General features: G+C 43.4%; 1 protein-coding gene and 1 long non-coding RNA gene across 3 annotated transcripts in view; one reads left to right on the top strand and one right to left on the bottom strand.

Moving 5' to 3' along the window:
- LOC142495233 (uncharacterized) overlaps positions 1-23,149 on the top strand; it is a 66,768-nt gene that overhangs the window by 36,509 nt on the left and 7,110 nt on the right. The window contains exon 2 of the long non-coding RNA XR_012801701.1: positions 3,539-3,706. This is a non-coding gene — a long non-coding RNA (uncharacterized LOC142495233). The remainder of the gene's footprint in view (positions 1-3,538; positions 3,707-23,149) is intronic.
- MEGF10 (multiple EGF like domains 10) overlaps positions 1-23,149 on the bottom strand; it is a 156,211-nt gene that overhangs the window by 31,684 nt on the left and 101,378 nt on the right. For both annotated transcript variants that reach the window (XM_075600409.1, XM_075600419.1), the window contains exons 10-17: positions 11,741-11,915; positions 10,102-10,222; positions 9,330-9,493; positions 6,733-6,835; positions 4,245-4,391; positions 3,558-3,692; positions 2,090-2,218; positions 848-976 (exon numbers count right to left, since the gene is read on the bottom strand). In XM_075600409.1, the coding sequence (XP_075456524.1) occupies positions 848-976; positions 2,090-2,218; positions 3,558-3,692; positions 4,245-4,391; positions 6,733-6,835; positions 9,330-9,493; positions 10,102-10,222; positions 11,741-11,915 (1,103 nt within the window). The remainder of the gene's footprint in view (positions 1-847; positions 977-2,089; positions 2,219-3,557; positions 3,693-4,244; positions 4,392-6,732; positions 6,836-9,329; positions 9,494-10,101; positions 10,223-11,740; positions 11,916-23,149) is intronic.

The raw sequence follows: 23,149 nt of genomic DNA on the forward strand, positions 1-23,149 counted from the left end.
CACAGAGCACCAGTGCAGATACCCAAAAAGTTACGCTATGGCCCAAATGAACTGTAACCACCCGCCCCCCCCCCCCCAAACAAAAAAACTTGACCTTGTTTACAGAGCTTTTTAAAGATATCGATATGTCATTTTAGGGGATCCAAATTATACCTAATTTAAAAAAAATATATATATATAACATATACATAAGCATTATTAACAAAAGTAAAATGTATTTACTGCCTGGTACAGTTCACGAGATATTTCAGTATCATTCCCCACTGCTGATTATTTCTCAGACATTTGCCAAAAGCTGTTACCTTAACTAGCAGTCTGAATGTCTGTCACATTAATCCCATGTAATCATGTGAACGACAACAGCACAGCTCTGTCACACAGGTGATGTCTGCTCTCCAGAAGCTTAACCCTCACATGCATTTCAAGTGTGTGCCCTCACATGACTACAAAACAGCTTTGACATTTTTTTTCCAGCCACAAATCCACTGGTAGCAGATTACCCCACTTAACCTCTGCACGTCTTATGCACTGGTGAATTTACATGTGATCTAGGAACTCTGCGTAGTCTAGATTTCAGAAAGTGCTCATCATTTGAAAACGTTTACACAGTTCACGAGCATGTGATCAATAAGTGTCTCTGGGCCCAGGAAAAAAACGTAGCGACACAATTAGCAAATGTATAAATTGTGGGTATATAGAGGCACAAAGTGAAAATCTCCTTTTGCTAATATTTCCCAATGCCCTTTGACTAGAAATATATCTATTGGCCCGTATGGAGCATCATCTCGCTGTATATACAGTAGCAATCTCTTGCTGTTGGTCTTTTACAGATTACTTGATAACTTACTCTGAGTACAGTACAGTCCTGTCCAGCCCGGAGAACATTTGCACTCTCCATCATAGGCACTGCAATAGGCCCCGTTATGGCAGCTGCAGGTGTGAATACAGTTGGGGCCCCAATGAGCTGGAGGACATGCTAAAATAAACCAAAAAAAAAGGTTAATAATGCCACTCAGCAACTTAAGGCTGCAGCCCGGATTCAGTAATAATGCCACTCAGCAACTTAAGGCTGCAGCCCGGATTCAATCTTTGGAACGATGAAAATGACAAGAAAAATGTAAATCTCTGTAAGAAAGCCCAGCCACCATGACATCAGAGTAAAGCATGCAGAAGAGGCAGCAATGTAACAGTCAACATGAAAAACACAAAAGGTTAAGTAGTAGGGGAAATTATAGGAGAAATCTTTGATTTTTAATAGACAGTGAAGCTACATTGAAGCAGCACTTTTTCACTGTGTAATTGCATTGTATGCACAACATTGTGTCAAACATTTGCCAATGTATGAAAAAATGTATGAACATTCTGTGTTGTGAAGTCATGGTTGCTTAATCTTACATATAGGTTTAATAAAGATATAGAATAAAAAGTTTATGTATCATTTTCAAAAAAAAGTATATTTTTGAAAGATAGTGTGTCCCTTTGTTAGGGAATGCACTTGGTTTCTCCTGCAGAGCAATTTGGAAGATAAGTATGACATGTTCATGTCCATTATGTGAAAGCCAGAAGGTCAGGGCAGATCATTAGTGAAACTCAAAGAAGTCCTTTTTTCTGCGGAAATGCAGAATATTAGACAACATCTTTAGGTCTCAAGTATTTCCCTTTACACCCATTCTATTAAAATTGTATGAACGTCTCATTCTTTACCTATGCTTCCTCCCTTGTCCATAACGTTTTGACGGAAATTAGGTTTTCAGTTCATATTATGTTCCATGATCAATCATAACAGAATTCAACATTAGTGCAATTCCAGCAAGTGTACTGTATAACTTCTTTGTGTACTAATTTCACATTCCTTGCTAATTGCTCACAATGCATTATGAAATTGGTGGCTGGCAAAATTGTTGCCACGTAATCTTTTTCGTTAACATAACTTTAATGATGCTTCATCCTGTTGCCAGTGAAACACAAGACAAAAAACTATGCAATGATCTTGGTCAAACAGCATTCCTGACACAAATATAGGAGGCCAACGGGTACTACGCAACATGCAGTCAAAATAATTTTGTGACTAATAAAAATGAGTACTTACACTGGGAACAATCACTGCCAATCCAACCAGGGTAACACTGGCATGACCCGTCTATTGGGTTGCAGGTGCCGTTGTTGGTACATGTACAAACTCCTGCACAATTCTTTCCAAAACGGCCACTGGGACAAACTAATTACGGATTTGAAAGAAAGAATGCAATCATGTTGGCTGCAAAAAAAGTTACTTTGTTTCTCTCTCTTTATTAAACTGATCACAAATAAGAAAATAATCAGACTATGCAACAAAGTGAGGTCTGTTTTGGATCCATTGGTGACAGGAGAACAGGTCACTGACGTTTTCTCAGGACTTGCATTAGAAAGAGGAAATATGATCTATTAAATGTTATGATCAAATGTATCAATTGTTCCATTTTGTATTAGTACCTTATTTTAAAATATGATGGTGCTGTAATTAAGTTGCCTCAAAGCAACTCCATCTGCTTCTAACTTATGCAAAAAAACCCGATGCAGGTTAAATGTAACATTTACTATACAGTGGCAGTAGTGTCACAGCCAATTCAAGTGCACTAGTATATTATTCATGTAGTACATATGCTTATCCCTGCAATTTGAATGCTTCAACTCCATAACCAAACAGTACAATGTACTTGTCAACTATTGTAATACGCAGAGGCGAAACTAGGTATTTTTGCACCCGGGCAAATTCCAACTACATCCCTCCCCCCAATTTATAGAACCCCCCCCTCTTTCCCTCTCTCGCTTTCTCTTCTCCCTCCCTCGAGGTGGGTCCTTACTGGCGATGGTGGGGTACCCAACCAAGTGGCCAATACCGGAAATCGGGCCCAACTTTCTTCGGGATCTGACTTCTGAAATCGGACCACTTGGGCGGGTCCTCCACCACCGGGCCTAGGACAGATGTCCTGGCTTTCTCCCTTGTCAGCGGGCTTAACTTCAATAACTGGATCTCTGTGTCCATTCTGCTCCTCCTATCAGCCTGCGCCCGGGGCAACTGCCCTGCTCGTCCCATCCTAGTTCCACCTCTGGTAATAAGAAACATTGAAAACTTGTAAACAGTTCAAATCTTGATCACATAAAATCATTTTATACTCCTTGGTAAATCATCAATGGAATGGATGGCAACAAACATACACAAAGATAAAGCCAATTAATTCTTCATACTTGCACAATTATGTTGGATTATCACCTGTTGATGTGTTATTCACCAGTATGAATTTGACTTAAATCTTAATTAAAAAACACTTCTGTATGTACATGTCACAATTACAGATATGTATACATATTTTTGGGGGGGTGGGGGGGGGGGTTGCTGTAGCAATAAGAGTGTTATTTAGTTTAACATATAGATTTTCTTTGTTTTGTGAACTATAAAAGAAACTTGATTTTTAAGGTACACACTGTATTTTAATAAGAGTCAAGTATTTCTTACAATGAACATGTGTATACGGGTAACTTTCCCCTCCTTCCACAGACTTCCCTGCAGCTCCTACCTTCATTGCAAAGAGACCCCATGAATCCAGCCAAACATTCACATGATCCAGTCACATGATGGCAAGGACCATTGCTGTGGACACACTGAGGGCAGGACTGGCTGCAGCGATGTCCATAGAATCCAGGAGAGCAAACTGCAAGCACACAGGTACAAGGCACTGTTACCATACACACTACACACAACTACTTATGTTAGTATCTGATTCACATTATCACATTATGATAGGGCAACTGAAAGAAAAAAAATTCACTACATTACAGAATCACCGATAAGACAGCATCCCTGTTAAATGTGCGTATGAGATGTGAATTTTGTTGCAATAGATTCATCAGGCATTGACAAATGTAACTATGTAACTCATGTCCTCAATATAGCAATACTTTACAGCAAGACATACAGTATTTAAAGTAAAGTAGCTTTAGATCATAATATATTATTAGCACACAAAGGACAAAAGTAAAACTTTAACCTCAGCTCCGTTTGTATGCTCTCGCCAGAACGAGCGGTTTCTATTTTTTTTAATTTTACATTGAAAATAAAACGTGCACTGGTAATAAAGGCGTCAGAATTGGCAATGAATATATGCCTGGGTGTCAACCTGGATTCATGTTTGCCTGCATTAAAAGTACAAGAGAACATTGGTAATTGAACTCAGTATAAATAAACAGGAGCCATGTGCACTTACTTCTCTGGCATGTGTTCCCTCGATACCCAGGGGCACATTCACAGATTCCATCGTCCGGGGAGCATGAGGCTCCATTCTTACAGTTACAGGACAGGGAACAGTTAGGTCCCCAGTGCCCTCCAGCACACACGCTGTCACAGTGTATCCCTGTTGAAAAGGAACAGAAGTGGTTGAGTAATGTATGTATGCTTGTATATTTTTATTCACACGGTGTCAGCGATGTACGTGGCACAAATATGGCCCTGTAGCTGAATAAACTAGAAGAGGGGTGGATAAAGAGGAACTGATAATATGGATTCAGGAAAAAGATCACCAACATTAACAACAACAAGTAATGTCCATATCACTTACTACCCCAGGAAAAGCTCCTGAAGTGTATGTAATGCATAATATGTTATGAATATTACATTGCAATGTATGCAGCTGAGAGTTGCTACTTATGTTTTAATTCCCTAAAGCATTATTGGCAATAAACCTTCTGTAAGAGATATTGGGCCATATTTATTTAGTGACGTCAGGCGATAAAGAGCCTTACAGCCCCTTCATTTGTACTCATTATAATGGGCACTGTTTAGGAAATCTGGGCCATTATTCTTTCACCTGTGAAATTCTCAAAGTGGTCAATGGAACCGGTTTTAATATTGATTGAGCTAACGGGGGATCAGATCACTGACTGTCTTCATGTTGAGTGTAGCTTAGAAAACACAAACATTGCAGCAATAGTGCACCCAAACTGTGCCTCTTGTATAAATGTATAAACGCAGTGAATGTACTTGTTAATGAACTTAGGCCACCGTCTCTCATGGCATTTAACCAACTCAACCACTTTATGGTGTCCATAGCTCATGAAGTATATAGTAACTCGGTAAAGAAAATGGCAGCACTGTAGCTTTTCTTCGAAAATGCTAAGTTCTTTTTGGTGTGTGTCAGATACGTAGGCAAGGGGTTAATTTCTAATTAGTGCCGAGCAGATTACTACTAAGCCTGATAACAAATGAAGAACAGCAGAGCCCACAAAGAACTTCAAATCCGTGCCATTTGACCGTTACAGAATGCTTCACTGCAAAGCTCATTCAAAGTCTTGTGGCATAAAATTGCATAGAGAAAAATCCCTGACCTAATCATTAATCTCTAAGCAGGAACCAACTATGACATGAACTCTTAATTATGGGCGCTGAGTTGCTTTTCAATATTAGAATTGCTATAAATGTTACTGAGGAGCGGTGAATACAACAGAGATTGGTGGGAGGGCTAATATATTCTACTATTAACAGTCTGCCTGCATATCAAATGCCAGCAAGTATCCAAAACCTTATTGTGTCTGCTCTGCACTGACAACCAAAGCTGCCGGACAACTGAATAGATCATTTGTTTCTTTGTGTGAAAGGGAAAAAGTTGATAGATCCTCAACTTTGGTGCGTTATACAACCTTGCTGAAGCCGCAAAGTGTTTTATTATTTCACACGTATGCATCAAACCAATCTTTACTGCTTGGCCCCCACTAATGTTTTGGATGTTATCTACACTAAGTTGCTGAGGAAGCAGTAGCTCGGCTTCTTGCACAGGAAATATTTCTGACAGATTTTGGTCTGTTTTGATGTCGATAAGGAGATTTGAGAAGGAATGTTTTGCCAGGGCTGTGCACAAAGAGCTCTTTGATGGTCTTCACAAGTTGCTAGGCAATTACTGAAGGCTCGTGATAAAACTTCACCAAACAGCTCAGTAGAAATGTTCATGTCTCTAGTGCCTGCTGCATTATACTAGGGGACTCACTCTACAATCAGCATATCCCCCTGATACTCGATTTCAAGGAAAGAGGAATACAAATAACGGGGTGTTTCGGTCGTCATCACTTCTCTGCTAAAGGTCCCTGCAATGCATATTCCCCAATACAAATGATACACTGAAAATAGGAGGAGAATGTGTGAAGCAGTTCTCACTCTGTGCCTTCTTACTGCTGCACCAAAAACTACAGACAGCTTCAAATGTGGAGCAACGATACTGTCTTCATCAAGTTGTTACATCATTATAAACTCTCTGGAGCAAATGTAGGCGGCTATGGTGTGTGTATTTATATGTGAATAAGATATTCATGTGTATGCATGATCTGACTAGTGTCTATTACTGACATCATATGACTTCTAGGTTCGTTTATCAACATTATGACAACATGCTATGATCTCACAGCTAATACGTGGTATAGTGCCTACTTAATCCTGTTTTTATGCGTGTTCCCGTGTGTAATCTTAATGGCAGTGGAAAATATAGAATAAAGAAGCAAAGTTAAAGCTACTATCCTGTCCAAAAAGAGTCTGACATAAATTAAGATTTATAAGAGCAAGAATAGATATACATATTTGACACCAGCACTCCGGTGGAATCATGTCAACATACTGTACTGCACTGTACCGCAATATGACTGCAGCATGTGGCTATTGCACTGCATTAGGTGGCAAAGAACTATCAGGAATGCACATCCCATGCTCACCTGCCCACCCTGCCAGGCAGCGGCAGTAGCCAGTAGTTGGATGACAGCCATCTGCGTGGCTGCAGTCACAGCGTTCAGTGCAGCCCATTCCATAGGTGCCATCCTTAATAGAAAAAAACAGGGATACATCAGTCAGGCATTTGATTTTGTGTTAAGCAGTAAAGCAGTTCAGGATGTAAAGCAGAACCCAAAGTGCACAATAGTGTTGATGCTGTTTATCAACCCCCTAGCTGCACCGATCCCCACCTCCATCTACACACAAAGATACTCAGGCTCTGACAATAGGCTAACAAACAACACACAGAACCCCAGCAAGAGCTATTGAGCGTGGTAATAGGCTGCAGATTTCATTGGCATACGGTAGTGTAGCCGAGTCCCCTACCCTGCCTCCGGTGTGGGGATCTGCCCGGCTATCACCGGAGCTCCGTGCGATCGGGAGTGTGGGGGCGGCCGTGTTGTTAGGTGCACATGCGTAGTGACAAGAGTGCGGCGGCCATCTTAGAATGGCTCCGCATATGCAGCAACAGGACTATATGTCCCAGAATCCTCAGTTGGGAGGGAAACACCACAGGGGACTGTCCCAGCCAATGGGACTCTGGCAGGAGGAGGAACAGGATATCCTCTGCGGGCAGAGAGCCAGCGAAGTCAGTCTAGCAAGAGCCGGCAGAGAGGACGGATGCATCCAGGATGCCAGCGGCCCCTGGACTTGGCCAGAACTCCGCCCCTAGGCCCCAGTCAGGCCCTGAGACACCCGAAGAGCAATATTGCAGGGAAGGCCCCAGATAGGGACCATTCCCCTTATTAGTATTCTTGCGCTGGTGGCGGATGGTCACGTGGCAATCTGCAACCTGGGACCAGGCCGCAGTATCCCAGAACACTTGGGTGAGACACTACGGCTGGAGCTCAACCCACAAGGAGGATCGGAACCCTTAGGAGAGAGGGGAATTGTGTCGGAGGCCCTGCTGCATGGGACCCACTCAAACACACCGTGCCAAGCATCACCTGGGTACTGGAGTACCCAGGCAGGTACCCAACGTGCACCAACATTTACAGGGGGTTGAGCTACCTCACATTTGGGTGGGATTGCTAGGACGGACACCAGGGGTTGTTGGTGCCACGGCACCCTCAGTACTTTGGGGGAACCACTCAGTGTTTGTGGTCACTGCATTATACTGTTGGTACCTGATATTGTTTGTTATCTATGTTTAGTGTTGTGTACAGTAAAGATTATATACATTCTGTGGTTTATTGCTTACTACTGTTGTATTGTTTCCTGTGAGGTGTAATCCCGCCAACGCTGGGATCCCTCATAAGTGGAGGCGCTGTACGCAAGGAGACAGAGTTCACCCCAGGCTCCCAGAAGCAGAGGCTTAGGCCTCCTGTGACCATACAGGTACAACAGCACACATAGTTGCCCGCGTAGTTCCCTTAGGCATAGGGAAAGGGGCTACAGTAGGAAAATACTTTTCAACACATGCTGGGTTCTCACCGCCAAACCTGAGTTAGGGTTGTCCTCTCAAGACTGAACTTCATTGGGCTTCCAGACACCCCTCTTTTAACTTGCAAGATCATTGCCCTGGCTTGTCATGCCACTACTATACCGCCATCTCCAACCCAAACCATGGCCCACTAGGAACCATCCTTGCTAAAATCATCCTAGCAACCTTAGTATGCTGTGATGACCTACCATGCTTGCTAACCCAGATGTTCTTCCCTTTCCCGCACTCTACTTCCTTGCACATGAGGTTTACATGTACCGTTCTGCCCTAACCGCTCTTTCCATACTTATGTATACCGTCTTCCTCAATCGCCACTTTGGGCTCCATTCCACCATCTTTGCCCCATGGGGGCTCTTTGGCCTCAGATCAAGAATGCTCCTTCATTCCAGGGCTCCCTTTCTATTGAGTAGTAGTGTTTTTGTACTTGAAAATGTTAGCACCTCAAGCTGCGAAACCAATGCATTGAAAACTCTACGGCTGCGTCCATAGTGGTTCAGATGGCACGAGCGATGTCGCTCGCGCCAAATTCAAACCAATGGAGGCCAATGCGCACGTGCAAACTGCACGCGAGCGCCGAGGCGGCAGATGCGTGGCGATACAAAGTTGTTTGTCTTTACCGCGCAACGGCCGGGTCATATGAGCGGTTCGCCCAATGAGGGCGATCCAGCTCCGTGACGTCACGGCCATGCCCCCGACACGCCTCCCCGTTGCCTCTGCCTGCAGGACAGAAATGTCTCCTGCTGCAGGCGAGCGTGACGCCGTGCGAACACTCGCGTGTGCACGCATACACTATGTACGAGGCCTACTGCTACTGAAGGAGACAAACAGTTATGTGTAAAATTCAGTTAAAAACTACATTTCCTAAGGAAACTGTTGCAGGTTATTTCCTTTGTATGGAAACAGAGGTTGTAAATTAAGGGTCATATGATTTTTTTTTTTAGCTATACTGCCTATTTTGTCAGAGACAACATAATTGAAAAAGAACAGAGCGGTAGAATATGCTAATGCTTTTAAAAAACAAATTGTCATACTGGTTTGCTTGACAAAGCCCACAACTTTAATTCATATGATATATAACACTCTATATGTATTTTTTACCTGGCAGGGGAGTTCACACTTCAAACCCCTCCAACCTGGAGCACAGGTGCAAGTTCCATCCAAAACATTGCAGGCCCCTCCGTTAAGGCACTGACAGGTGAGGTTGCATCCAAGACCCCAGGAACCTCTAGGACAGTTAATGGAGCAATCTACCCCATGCCAACCTAATAAAGGAAACAATAACATAATTAATACTGTATGTTGCTTTTCACCTAACCCGAATTGCAAATCTCTTTAGAAATACCACAGATGTGTACAGTACATGCATGGATGCTTCTAGTGCATTGACATGAGCCTCTTAAGGGGGAGTGGGGGGCTGATACATTTTTTTCAGTCCCAACTGCTGCTGGGTAGACTACAGACTGAGATTTGTCTAAGATAACATCCAGTGCTGTTGGCAGCCACTGAATGGGTTGTGAGGAGTCAGGAGTAACACAGTTTAGTAAATATGGACTGAAATGTCCTTCTTCATGTCTACTAACCCATGTCCTGTAACATAATTAATGCTTAAATACAAAATGTAGACATGCTGAAATGTAAACAAAAACCAAGCAAAAAGAGCGCATTCTTTATACCAAGAGATAACCAGTGGAAAGTAATAATACTAGCCCACTAAAATACATGCCTCAATGTGATGTAGGTGTTTAATGTGTTAATATTGTACAGCTGTTGTAATTGATCAACTGTTTAAGAAAGTCTGCAAAATAGCACAGGTAAGTGATCAGGAAAAGTGTAACTTTCCCTGTAAATTAAAAGGAAACCAGAATCTCACCTGCTTTACAAGTACACGAACCCTCCACTGGGGAGCAAACAGCATTGTTCTTGCAGCTGCACACAGAGGAGCAGTTACCTCCATATGTCCCAGAAGGACAAGCTGTTGAACAATCCATTTCCTAGAAATATTAAGTTTTTATGAGTTAACCAACACAATATTTTAGGTGAGTAAAGTTTTTTTTTGCATAAGGAACAGCATCGATGGGTCAGCATCTATGCAAAATACCAACCCCTATGTGGTTGAATGGGCCTGCAACAGAAATATTGCTTTACTAAAGTGGGGCTGTAAGCTAGAAGAGGCCATGCTTCTAAAATATAATGGTGGGAAAACACAGACACTCAATCAACCATTAAAAGTATACAATATTATGTTTATTTGTCTTTCTAGTACCTATCAGAAATGATAACAATGAGGTGATCAGTCCAGCAATGGTTAAACGCTAAAAAATACAATTATTTTCTTCTGGTTACATCAAAACTGGACTTCAAGCTGAACATATTAACTCTTGAATCTACTTTCTTTAACATTTAACAATCTTTATTATGATGATATATATACAATTATAACTAGGCACATTCTTGTTCTTTTAATATATGGAGTAGAGTACATTTTTACTTAGAAGCCCGGATAATCACTACTATTTCATTTACTACCGTGCAGGCCCCTTTGTTAAAAGACCTCTACAGTAAATGTTTTGTTCCTTTCATTTTTTGAAGACAGTTTATAATATAAGCATTTTTAAAGTAAGGTCTAAAGAGGGTTTGTGGCCAATGTTTAACGGGTCTAGAATGTCATGAGTGGAGACACTCTGACCAATGGATAATAGTAATATGATAATGGTAATATGATGGACAATGGTCATATAATTATGTATAATTGCTGACAAGTACTGTGTTAAAACTCTATCGAGATTAACTCCCCAGACATACAGTACAGCACTTGAAAGATCATATCTGTGAGATCCATGCGGAACATGACAGAGATGTCAGCATCCAGTTGATAAATCAGAAAATATTCTTGATAAATGGGGAGTGCAGCATACGTTACTTTTTCATCAAGGTGCCCTGCAATTATGCCCCTTAATAGGTGAAAGCGATAAAACTTTTTATAGCGGTTTACTGTATTTATCACAGTTTGTTCCCTACAACTGTGAACTTGATAGTATAATGTATCTGCAATATGCTAGTTAATCAAACATTTATATCTGTCAAATTTATTACATTGTAGTTACTTCTAAATATCAGAAGGAATGGCTCAGAGAGTAAAGACACTGACTCTTTAAACAACAGAACTGCGTTAGACTCAGGGGAACTTGGTTCAATTCCCAGTGTCAGGTCCTTGTGATGTTGGGCACTTTGCCTCCCTGTTCCTTGGGCACCAAACACATACAGTAGATCGTAAGCTCACCTGGGCAGAGACTGTGTCTGCCAAAATACTGCATGTTGTACTGTAATTGTGAAGCACTTTGAGCCCCATTGGGAGAAAAGTGCTACCGGTATATGAAAAACTTGTCGTTTTTGCAATTATGTGTCATTATCTGTATAACATACTGTACACTATTGCATGCCTTAAAAATAGAGGCTTTATACCCTTTTACTCAAGGGGAGGAAATAGAAGAGCTTAAAGGCTGACTTACCGTAAAACCAGGAGCACAGATGCATTTCCCATTCACGCTATCACAGTCTGCGCCATTCTGGCAGCTGCAGATCTGCTGACAGGATTCTCCATAGAAGCCGGGAGAACAAGTCTCATTGCAGTAGAGTCCAGACCAGCCGGGCTTACATGAGCATTCTCCAGACATAGGATGACAGCTGGGAGGAGAGGATGAAAGAGACACATGAACAAATGATTCAAAAACTAAATATGACACCGGTGGCAGAAAGTATGCCCTTCTACTCCAGTATTGGTACTAGAATAAAAGCAGCGCCCAAGTCGTTCGTTTAAAAGTATTTTCCAATTGAATTTTTGTTTAACGTAAAACCTGGAGTCATTATAATTCTAAAAACAAAAACAAAATGTGCTTGATATTGTTTTAGTGCTGGAGGGTGGAAAATGACTAAATCACACTATGTAGCAATACAATTCTTGACAGCTGTTTTAGACTAAATTATTACATTCTATAAAGATGTAAAGTCATTTTGCATACAATATAATATGTTGTGTGCAACATTCGAACATTGGTCTTTATTTTGTTTAGGCGCCTCTCCTTTCGTGTAATCCGCGGGAATGGAACGGAAAAAAATAGGAAGGTATTTTATGCAATACAAAGACAAGCAGATATTTAAGTCGTGCTGTAGCATACAAAAAAAAAGTAACACTAACTATGAATAGTGAAAAGTCTTGTTTAAAGGTAACATCAACAGCAATATACAGGCATACCCCGCATTAACGTACGCAATGGGACCGGAGCATGTATGTAAAGCAAAAATGTACTTAAAGTGAAGCACTACCTTTTCCCCACTTATCGATGCATGTTCTGTACTGCAATCATATACGTGCATAACTGATGTAAATAACGCATTTGTAACAGGCTCTATAGTCTCCCTGCTTGCGCACAGCTTCGGTACAGGCAGGGAGACAGTATTGCTGTTCAGGACGTGCAGACAGGCGCATGCGTGAGCTGCCATTTGCCTATTGAGCTAGATGTACTTACTCGCGAGTGTACTTAAAGTGAGTGTCCTTAAACCGGGGTATGCCTGTATATCTTTTTTTTAATCTTTTATTTTAAATAGAATATGACAAATTCTTGTTTTTACTCTGTGTTTATGGCTCTGCTGACACAAAATAGTTAAATATGGGAGTAGGAATTGCTGCACTTATTATATTTTAGTTTTCCGCTCTCCTGAGCAGGAATTCCACATGCTTGCAACATTTAGTGTACAGTGCTGTAAAGAAAACAGTCAAAACAATAACATGACATTAATCATTTATTACTGTTACTGAACGAGCTAATGACTCCACCTTCTGTTAAATCCATTGGTAGAAAAGTGACCTTGCTCATGCATTGACCTCTGCATAAAAGGCCAACCCTATAATTCCCATACCTGGCTATGAGACCATCTGTCCCTACCTGCAACAGCAGCTACACAGACAGTACTCAGAGCAGCTGCTGCTACATAGCAAACTGACATGGTCAGCTGTGCTACGAGAAACGTGCTAAAGAAGCCAACACAATAGGACACTTGTACCACTTTCTCTCGCACAATCCTGCCTCTCACTACAAGGGAGGTTTTAAGAACCACGTCCAATGTCTTGTCAATAGCAAGACTGTTTTATGATGATCTTCTGTCAGATAGAGTGGTAACGTCTCCTCGGGGTGTCTTTTGGTATTAACATGCTGAATGGGCGGTTTATCATAGAAACTGGAACTACACATGTGTTTGCAACCAGTGGGCTTCCTTAAAGAAAGTGCTTCACACACTCTGATTTTCCATCTTCCTAATATCAATTTATTATCAAGTAGAGAAACGTAGCACGCGGAGGGAGATCTGTGGTTTTGTAAAGTACATACATCAGTCATTGTCTAGGGGGAAATCGGAAGAAACAGAGTGTTGCCTGATGCTTCTCTTCTGCTTGATCCCTTTAGTACTAAGGAGACAGGAAGTTCATTGGGGTGCATGTATGAGGGCAAATTTGAAGCTAAATTTGTGTCAAGTTTATCTTGCGTCTCTGAGCGTCAATGTATCAAGATCTTTGCTCCACGTTTTGTGTCAGCCTGCGATTTGGGCAGTGTGAATAGGAGGTCAGGGAGGACTTACACAATGCGCAGATGTATCAAACTCTGCGTCTCTGTGCATCACTTTCTATCTTGTGTTTGCGGCAATAGAAGTTGCCAGTTCTGAGATGGCGTCATCTTTTCTGTTGAACAGTTTTTTGTCCGACGTAGGAAACTCTTTCTGACATTTGACGCAAACAGAAAATGGAGCACGGCAGGGATCTTCAGAACTGAGTGGGCTGGAAATATCTCGGTATGTGGGGAAGAATCAGAAGTTTTAGGCAAGTATATAGTAGGTCACTTGTTCACATAAATCTAATGAGAGATAACCTTGTTATTCCACACTCGGCAGTATCCCTGTGTTATTGTTAAGTAATGCAGCAAGTCTGCTGTCTTATCTGTGAACTCTTAGCAGGGCCACTGACGGGGGGGAGAACCAGGAGAGGTGTCTCCGGCCCGGTGGCTGCGGGGAGGGGGGGGTGGGATGGGGGCCTGGGCAGAACTGTAAGTTGTGACTGACCTCTGCCCGGGGCCGGCTGCCAGTCCCGTTGCCGCGGGGCCCCGGCTCTCCCCCGGCTGCTAGCCTTTCCCTCACTCTGTCCACGCCGAGCTGATGTAGGCGCGCGTCGGGCCTCTCTGATGTAGGCGCGCGTCGGGCCTCTCTGATGTAGGCGCGTGTCGGGCCTCTCTGATGTAGGCGCGCGTCAAGCCTCTCTGATGTAGGCGCGCGTCGGGCCTCTCTGATGTAGGCGCGCGTCGGGCCTCTCTGATGTAGGCGCGTGCCGGAAGCAAGTTTATGGCACGCACCATCATGAGAGAGGCCCGGCGCACTCCGGTGTCACAAGCTCGACGTGGCCAGTGGTCGGGCCAAACTTGCAGCGCTGGCCGGACCCCCCGCATCCACCGGTCCCAGCCTGGCCATCCCCAAGGTAGATAAATGTATTTGGGGGGGTTAAAATATGTATTGGAGGGGATCTCTTTATATGTATTTGGGGGGTGGGGAGTTATTTTATATGTATGTAGTGGGGGGGGGCTTAAATGCATTTGGGGGGTTCTTTTATATTTATTTTGTGGGTGATTTTTTATATGTATTTGGGGTGGTGGTTCTTTTATATGTGTGTGGGTGGGGGTTTATATGTATTTGGGGGTGGTGGTTCTTTTATATGTGTGTGGGTGGCGGTTTATATGTATTTGGGGGTGGTGGTTCTTTTATATGTGTGTGGGTGGGGGTTTATATGTATTTGGGGGTGGTGGTTCTTTTATATGTGTGTGTGGGTGGGGGTTTATATGTATTTGGGGGTGGGGTTCTTTTATATGTGTGTGGGTGCGGGTTTATATGTATTTGGGAAGTTCTTCTAAATGTATTTGGGGGTAGGTTTTTTTTGGTATGTATTTTGTGGGGGGGATTGTGTGTGTCAGGGGAGGGGGAGAGGGAATGAGTGTGAGATGGGGGGATTGAGTGAGAGTGAGGTAATTGATGGAGGGGGAGAGTGAGAGGAGAGAGGAAAAGATGGAGTAAGAGTGAGACAAAGGGGAGAGAAATACATGCGGGGAGGAAGTGATTGAGTGAGAGTGGAGTAATTGATGGAGGGGGGAGAGTGAGAGGAGAGAGAGAGTAAGACGGAGAGGAAATAAATACATGGGAAGAGGGGGGGGGGATTAGAGAGACTTGTAGGTGTGAAATTGGTTGGTTCGCAAGACCACCGACATGGAGGTGGGGGCCCGATCGTAACTATAGTCCTAGGCCCCGGGAAATCTGTCTGCAGCCCTGGCTCTTAGATTTGTAGGTAGGGTAGTGATAGTGAAGTGGCAAATGTAATGAATACTCTGCACAACAAGTGCGCAAATCCCTGACAGGCATTTATGAAAATAGTTATCCCACCATACCAGCCGCACCTCTCCAAATACCCCTTGGTTACATAAGATTACTCTGGGAAATCCTAGCTTTGCAAGTGTTGACTTGTAGAACATGTTCAGTAGAATGCAAGTCTTTGCATGTTGAAGGATGAAACATATTTTGTGTGGTGAGCTCCTAAACCATGCATACAGATCCTATAGATTTATATTTGAGTACGATCTATTTACAGTGACTGCTATATTGTTTGTGACTGTTGTAGATGCAGGTGTTAAATTCATTGAAGTAGACGAATCTAAACACTTAATAAACATGTGTTTGGCTAATATGTCATAATATGGCTTGATATTTTGTGACATAGCGTGCAGCAAAATCCTGTCCTGTGGAAGATACTCTATTGTGGCATTTTGTAATGTATCTCACACTTACACTATACATTCTTTCTGGTGCCAACAGTGGGTTACTGCCTCAAAAATCACATAATGCAGCATTTTTCTGCTTTCACCCTGAAAAACTTTCCCTCCACCCAATGCAAGTCAATAGAAAAGGAAGACTCCCCCCACCCCCCTCAACGCCCCCTCCCCCACCCCCACCCATTTTCCTACCAAATCTCCCTGGCAGCAATTTTCATATGTAGGCCAGAATGCCAACAGGCCATTGCAGAACAATGTTATAGATACAATCCTCTCTGCTATAAAATAAATATGTTTTCCTTCCTCTACATTTCTGAAGTTCGTGAACTTTAGAGCAGGGATGCGCAAACTGTGGGGCGTAACATTTTCTGGGGGATGACACGGCGTTTACAGAGGCCCCGCGCTCTTCCGCACAACATTTAAATTAAATGCCGGGGAGCACTCTGCATGTTCCCTTACCATGTCTCCGGCGGCTTATGGCGACGTGTTGCCATGGCAAATTACGCCGGGGGGGTCACATGTCGCATTGACAATGGGAACGTCAGAAACGCCGGAGACAAGGGAAGGGGGGGGGGTGGAGGGGAGGGTGGCGTGAGCAGGGGAGTAGAACAGGCCGGGGGTGCTGACGATTTTTATTCAACTGCTTTGCCAAAATTTGCAAAACTGATATTAGACTATTTAATCCTGGGAAACCAAAGATAATTCATATATGTAAATATGTTTATTTCCCATGTACCTCAGGTATCGCTCCATGTGCCATAGAGTGACTCTATTCGGAGGTATTGAAGTAAATGGGACCTCTACTAAAATGATCTCTGTCTCTTTCTGCAAATCTAGCCCTATTTGCAGACTTTTTCTAGGCATTCACACATATCCACCGTAGGATACAACATCAGAGATTCTCCTACACCAGTGTTTATCAACAAGAGTTCCTAGGAACACTTGGGTTCCCTGGGCATCCCTAAAGGATTTCCGTCAATTTTAAGGTCAATTGGAAATTGTACCAAATACAGAAGACTTTACAATGCACCTGATCTCAGACATGCTATTAGAGAGGGCTGAGGTTCCTTACAATGCATCTCATCTCAGACGCGCTATTAGAGAGCGTTGGGGTTCCTTACAATGCATCTGATTCCACACAATTTCCTACACAGTTGACTACAGTGAATATGCTATTAGAAAACAAAGAAAACTAAGAGACCAAGCAGTTCATGTATTAAAGTTTCCATGGAGCAAAATATGCAAAAATTGCCAAAAACATAAAAGAAAAGGGTATTTTTTGCTTTTCAGCTTTTGAAACATAGAATTTAATGATATGTAGCCGGGACCCCCCCCTTCTCGCCCTTGTTGTTGTTGGGGGCGGGTACATTGCGGTAGGGAGCGCTCCGATACAGAGGCTCCGCGTCGTGCAAGACGCCATGTTATGGTTGGCACCAGTGCAGACTTAACCTAGCAGAGGTTGCGCATGCGCAGGCAGGAGTAAGCAAAGCCCGCGAAGGAGGAGAGCTCCGATTGGAGGGAGGTAGCGAGATACGGGTCCCATCAACTCCCGCGGGTCCCCGTGATAGGGCTGAGCCAATGGGCTGCAAGGTTAAGGAGGAAAAGGAGGTGGTTGCGCGCACGTTGCTCAGAGCTGACTGGAGAGGAGAGGAGACGGAGCTTCGGTGTGGGGAGGCCAACCGCCCCCTACGTAGGCTGCATGCCCCAGGCTCAGTTAGGCCCTGAGTCCCAGTATCTAGATATCTGACTCACTGGAGGGTGGGAGGACTATTCCCAAGGGAACAGGACACGGGGTGGGATCACCCGGTGGAGGGAGACGGGAGGGTCGGCGTTCACCGTGACGCTGATTAGTGTCTCCTCTAGGGAGGGACACCTGTGGATATATGTGTGAGAATATTGCAAGTAAAGTTGATTGGTTACGGTACACTGGTGTGTGTGTATTTAAGGTATATAAGTCCTGCGAAGACCCACTTCCCCTCTGGCAGAAGCTGTCGCAGGTGGAGGCGCTGCACCAAGTTATAAGTAGTGTGTGTACCCCAGGGTCTCCGTGGCAGAGGCTCAGACCCTGTGAGCCTACAGGTAATACAGCATATGATAGTGGACTGCGTTCAGTAGGAAGCAGGGCTACATTTGGAGGTGCTGCTGAGAGCTTAGACCTGGGGTGCCCCCCCTCGAGATTAAATTACCCTTTATTAGTGATTGAAGTGCCTTAAAATAATAGTAGCTGTACTGTGTTTGGTTTAAAAAATAAAATTGTAAGCCTAGAAATACTATTGAAACTATAAAAGCAGAAACAGTTTAAAATAAATAGATATTTTTATTTAAAAAGAAAGAGGAACTGTACAGTAAGTCTGTAAATACAAAAACCTTTAGAGTGCAAGCTCTTAGGGACAGGGTCTCTATTTGCCTCATCTTGTCATTTACCTGTTGCACTTATCCTCATTGTTTGTCATTTATTTACCTTGTATTGTAATTTTATAAAGTGCTTGTAACAGGGACTTATCCCTGGTTAAGAGAACCTGCCTCTAAATCCAGCAGGGAGCTGGTTAAGTGCAGTCAGGCAATTAACCAGACTCCACCTGGCTAAATTACAGCTCTAAGAAAAAGCCTCCTATTGGAAACACGAGAGAGATTCCTTAGCTCACAATTGGGCTGACCTAAGGAGAAGGAGGACTGGTCAGAGATTCCTGAGCATACAGAATTATTGTGTGCTGAGATCAAGATACCCAGACACCCAGAGACCTATATTCCTGGACACAGGGGACACAGGAACCTGCCAGAGACTGACATGAAGAGCCACCTGCTTTAAGGTATCTCTTGAGACTTTGGGGGATAGGCCGGTAATGGGATTATCCCTCCAGCCCTGGAGAAAGGGATTGGGGAAGTAAGTTAGCACTTACAAGGGATAGGTTTTTGTTTCTTTTTGTATGTTTTGCCTGGATAAAGGAAAAGGCTCAATAAAGCCAGGCTTTAATTTCACCCTAATCGGTCTCCTTTAAATGTATCTCTGCACACATCTCTCACATATGGTGTCAGAAGTTGGGATGAGAGGTGGTCCTTGAATTGCAAAAAGGCCCCAGAGATTGCCTGTGAATGTTTTTGTGCTTTTGCCTGCATAACATTCCTGCAACAGCCTGAGCATCAAAACAAAGAATCATGTGCAGAAGTGACCAGAATTAAAGGGCTACACATCCAGGCAGGAAATCTACACTGCACTGGAGAAAGCCACAATGCCACAGTTGGACTGGGGGGATTGCGACAGACGGTCACCCACACAAAGTACTGATGCTGTGTCCAGAGTCTACCCCACCACTTGTGGAAAAAGAAAAAACCCTGTGCGTTTTTAAAATGACCACCAAGCTGAAGTTAAGTACAGACTGCAAAAATGGAGAAGAGCATGTGCTCCTGCTGTGAAGAGCCCAGCCACACCGAGCAGTGTCACTTCAGGCCTTATTCTGATGATGAGGATGATGCCTATGTTGCCCTTGGAAAAGGGCAGCAGCCAAGCGAATATTTTTTTCAACGAGCCAAGGAACTGCAGCAGCAAGCAATGCGATTTGGTCACAAGGAAGGTACAGAAGTTTTTCTTAGCAAGTGCACATCCTGTATCACTGATGAGAAAGAATGCATGCACAGCACTGCTGATGTTTCAAAACATACCAAAGTAAAGAAGAAGAAAAAGTCTACAGAGACACGCCTGTGAGAGCTACAAACTCTGCAAGCAAAGTCTGCTTACCTGTAGGACTACCAGCTGGGGTTTTAGCGAATACAGAGAAAACAGCTGCAATAGCGCCTTCCGAGGATCAGGAAGAAGAATGCACCTGATACCACCAAAATCAAGGACAAGATGTGGCATTCCTGTAATGAACCCAACCCCACAGAAGAGTGGCCCTTCCGGTCCTTTGAGGATACAGATAAGGAAGAAGATATCTCTTATGTGAACACGAACCGAAACGCACCTACAAAACACCCCTAGGATGGTGAAGATGCCTAAACTCGGTATGCACTGAACAAACAGGTCTCTATGACCTCGAATACTCCTGCCAGCTAATGCAACAGAAAGAAAAGCATGGGGGAGGCTGTGAAACTGCTGAAGTTACAAACAAAGAAGGAGACCTCAGTATCCCTGATGGGATTGAGTCGTTCAAAGCAAAAAGGCGGAAAAACAAGATGTTCTCCAATTACCATGAAAGGATCCGACACGTCCGCATATCCCGAGGAGGAAAAAGGGGGCCAAGATGCCTTGCAGCCTACAGGAAATGGAGAATTCATCCCACAGATGACAGAATATGAAGAGGGCCCAAGGCAGAAGTCATGTAGAAGTGTCTCTCTAGTGCTGACAGTGAGAAACCCTCAAACTATACCACAGAAGCGGAGCCGGAACCAATGCGTGACGATCCCTTGACCAGCCCTGAAGATGCACTGCAAACTACCAAGCAGCACTCTGATCTCTTCTGTAAACAATTGAAACAGGAGATACTGCTGCGGCCGAGTTTATTCGAGCATTTGCCCGTTCTCGGCCGCAGCAGTAACCTGGCGCGCGCCGGAGGGTGCCGGGCGCGCGCCGAAGCAGCGGAGGAGCGCCCTCCGATCGGGGCTTTCTCCCTCCCGCTGCCGGGTCCGCCGGGTCCCCCGGAACCCCCTGCCGCCGTCCCCCACATCGCGGGACACCAGGGCTCCCTCGGGGAGCCCTGGACGCGCGTGCAGGGGGCGCAGGCACCCGATGACGCGTGACCGCGCATCGGTGATGCGCGGCACGCTGAGGGAGTGCGGCTAGCACGCCGGGGCATCCCCCGGCTTGCGGTGCTAGCCGTGCTTCAATAAAACGTGTCGCCAGTGTAGAAGCTAATGCCAAGCTACAGAGTGATCGGTTCTCAATCGCCTTTGACTGTGGGACAGTGATGAACATGGAGCGTCGCTTACGTAGTGACTTAGAGAATCAGATGACTGAATTGAAGACAGTAAACACTATTATTACCACCATGGTCAAGAAACAGACCCGCTCGGATGAAGTTATTGCTGCCAGAGACTGACATGAAGGGCCACCTGCTTTAAGGTACCTCTTGAGACTTTGGGGGATAGACTGGTAAAGGGATTATCCCTCCAGCCCTGCAGAAAGGGATTGGGGAAGTAAGTTAGCCCTTACACAGGGATGGGTGTTTGTTTCTTTTTGTATGTTTTGCCTTCTTAAAGGAACAGGCTAAATAAAGCCAGGGTTTCATTTCACCCTAATCGGTCTCCATTAAATGTATCTCTGCACACATCTCTTACAGTGCTGCATACATTGTTGATGATATACACATACAATTATTCATACAATACCCCCGTGTTCAACTGTACATTAAACCCTTTACAGAACCTATAGATCAAATAGGTATATGGTGTTACAAACAATCCTGATCTGTCTTTAATTTCATTGTTTGTTTTTATAAAATTGAGAGTAAAATGATTAGTTTTAGATAACGAGATCCAGACGTTAATGTAAAGTAGACAATTAGTGGTCAACATGAAGCTAAATAGAAGAAGATTCCACTAAACCACATTGTTTTGTGGTGGAACAGAAATGTTACCAAAAGACAGTTTATTTCATTTTAGTTACTATCTTTCCAAGTAGCTGGAAAAAGTAACCTTTTGTTACATCCAATATAAACAAATAGAAAACATTATGTTATGGATTTGCAAGCTTTACAATTTGATATGTTCTATTTTCAACAATAAATTGAACCCAATTTATATAGTATTATACTCAGAGTCAATAAATGTCACCTTTTTGCATATAAGAAGGCCTGTCCTGTTTTCCTTTTTCTGTAACTTTTTAGACAGTATGCGCCCTCCCTTGACCTTTACCTGACGAAGTACTTGGTACGAAACGCGTAGAGGTCACGACAGGTCATCCTGCGCGTGTATGCTGGTAAGCTGAGACGGAGCCTGCAGAGACAGCAGCGGGGTTTTCCATCTCCGCGGTGCCGAGATCCGGATCCTGTGCAGACACCGCGAGTCTGCTGACTGTCTCAGTGTGAGTGTCCATTTCCCCTTGCCAGTGCCCAACCTTATGGCGGTTTCTATACAAATCTGTTGATAGGTTGTTTTCATGTTTGTTTTTTTCTTTCATGTGTTTTTATATAAATTTTACTGTATTTGTATACTGTGCAGCTTAGGGTTTAGTCACCATCAGGTGTTCTCCTGGGTAGTACTTAGCCGTCCAGCTGCACAGCTGTTCTGAGGTGGTGTTGGATCCCCTCAGAGTTTGTGTGTATTTTTAATAAATTACCTTCCACTAATCCCTGGTGCGCATTTGTGCATTTTTTATTAACCAATTTATATAGTATTATACTCAGAGTCAATAAATGTCACCTTTTTGCATATAAGAAGGCCTGTCCAGTTTTCCTTTTTCTGTAACTTTTTAGACAGTATGCGCCCTCCGTTTACCTTTATTTTTTTTCCATTTTGTGCGTGTATATATATATATATATATATATATATATATATATATATAAAAGAATGTTCAGGGCACTCAAAAAGAAAAAGGAAAAAAATTATCTGATCAGTCGTGGTGCTCTCAGTGCGGCCAGGATCACCATCCAGCAACAAAAAATAGATAAATACCCAATATCAAATAATCTGGAGCACTCACAAATTAAAAAAATACAATTTAATGAAGTAACACAGGCATCGGGGGGTAATCACAGAAAAAAGCAGCAACGTTTCGGACCAAACGGTCCTTTCTCAAGCTATCCCGAAAGGACCGTTAGGTTCGAAACGTTGCTTCTTTTTTCTGTGATTCAGATTCCTCAGATGCCTGTGTTACTTCATTAAATTGTAGTTTTTGAATTTGTGAGTGCTCCAGATGCTTTGATATTGGGTATATATATATATAATCCAAGGCTATATAAAAAGTATCAAAAAATGTAAATAGTCAGTCTGTATAAAAAATATACACACCATAAAATCACTGGTAATGTGTCAGTTGACTCCCAATCTAAACGATATACCTCCTAATAATCAGAGCAACATGCACATATTGTTCTGATGATTTGGAAGTATAACAAGTAGATTGGGCCT

Source organism: Ascaphus truei, chromosome 1 (assembly GCF_040206685.1).
Source record: "Ascaphus truei isolate aAscTru1 chromosome 1, aAscTru1.hap1, whole genome shotgun sequence".
In the NCBI taxonomy this organism is placed as follows: Eukaryota; Metazoa; Chordata; class Amphibia; order Anura; family Ascaphidae; genus Ascaphus; species Ascaphus truei.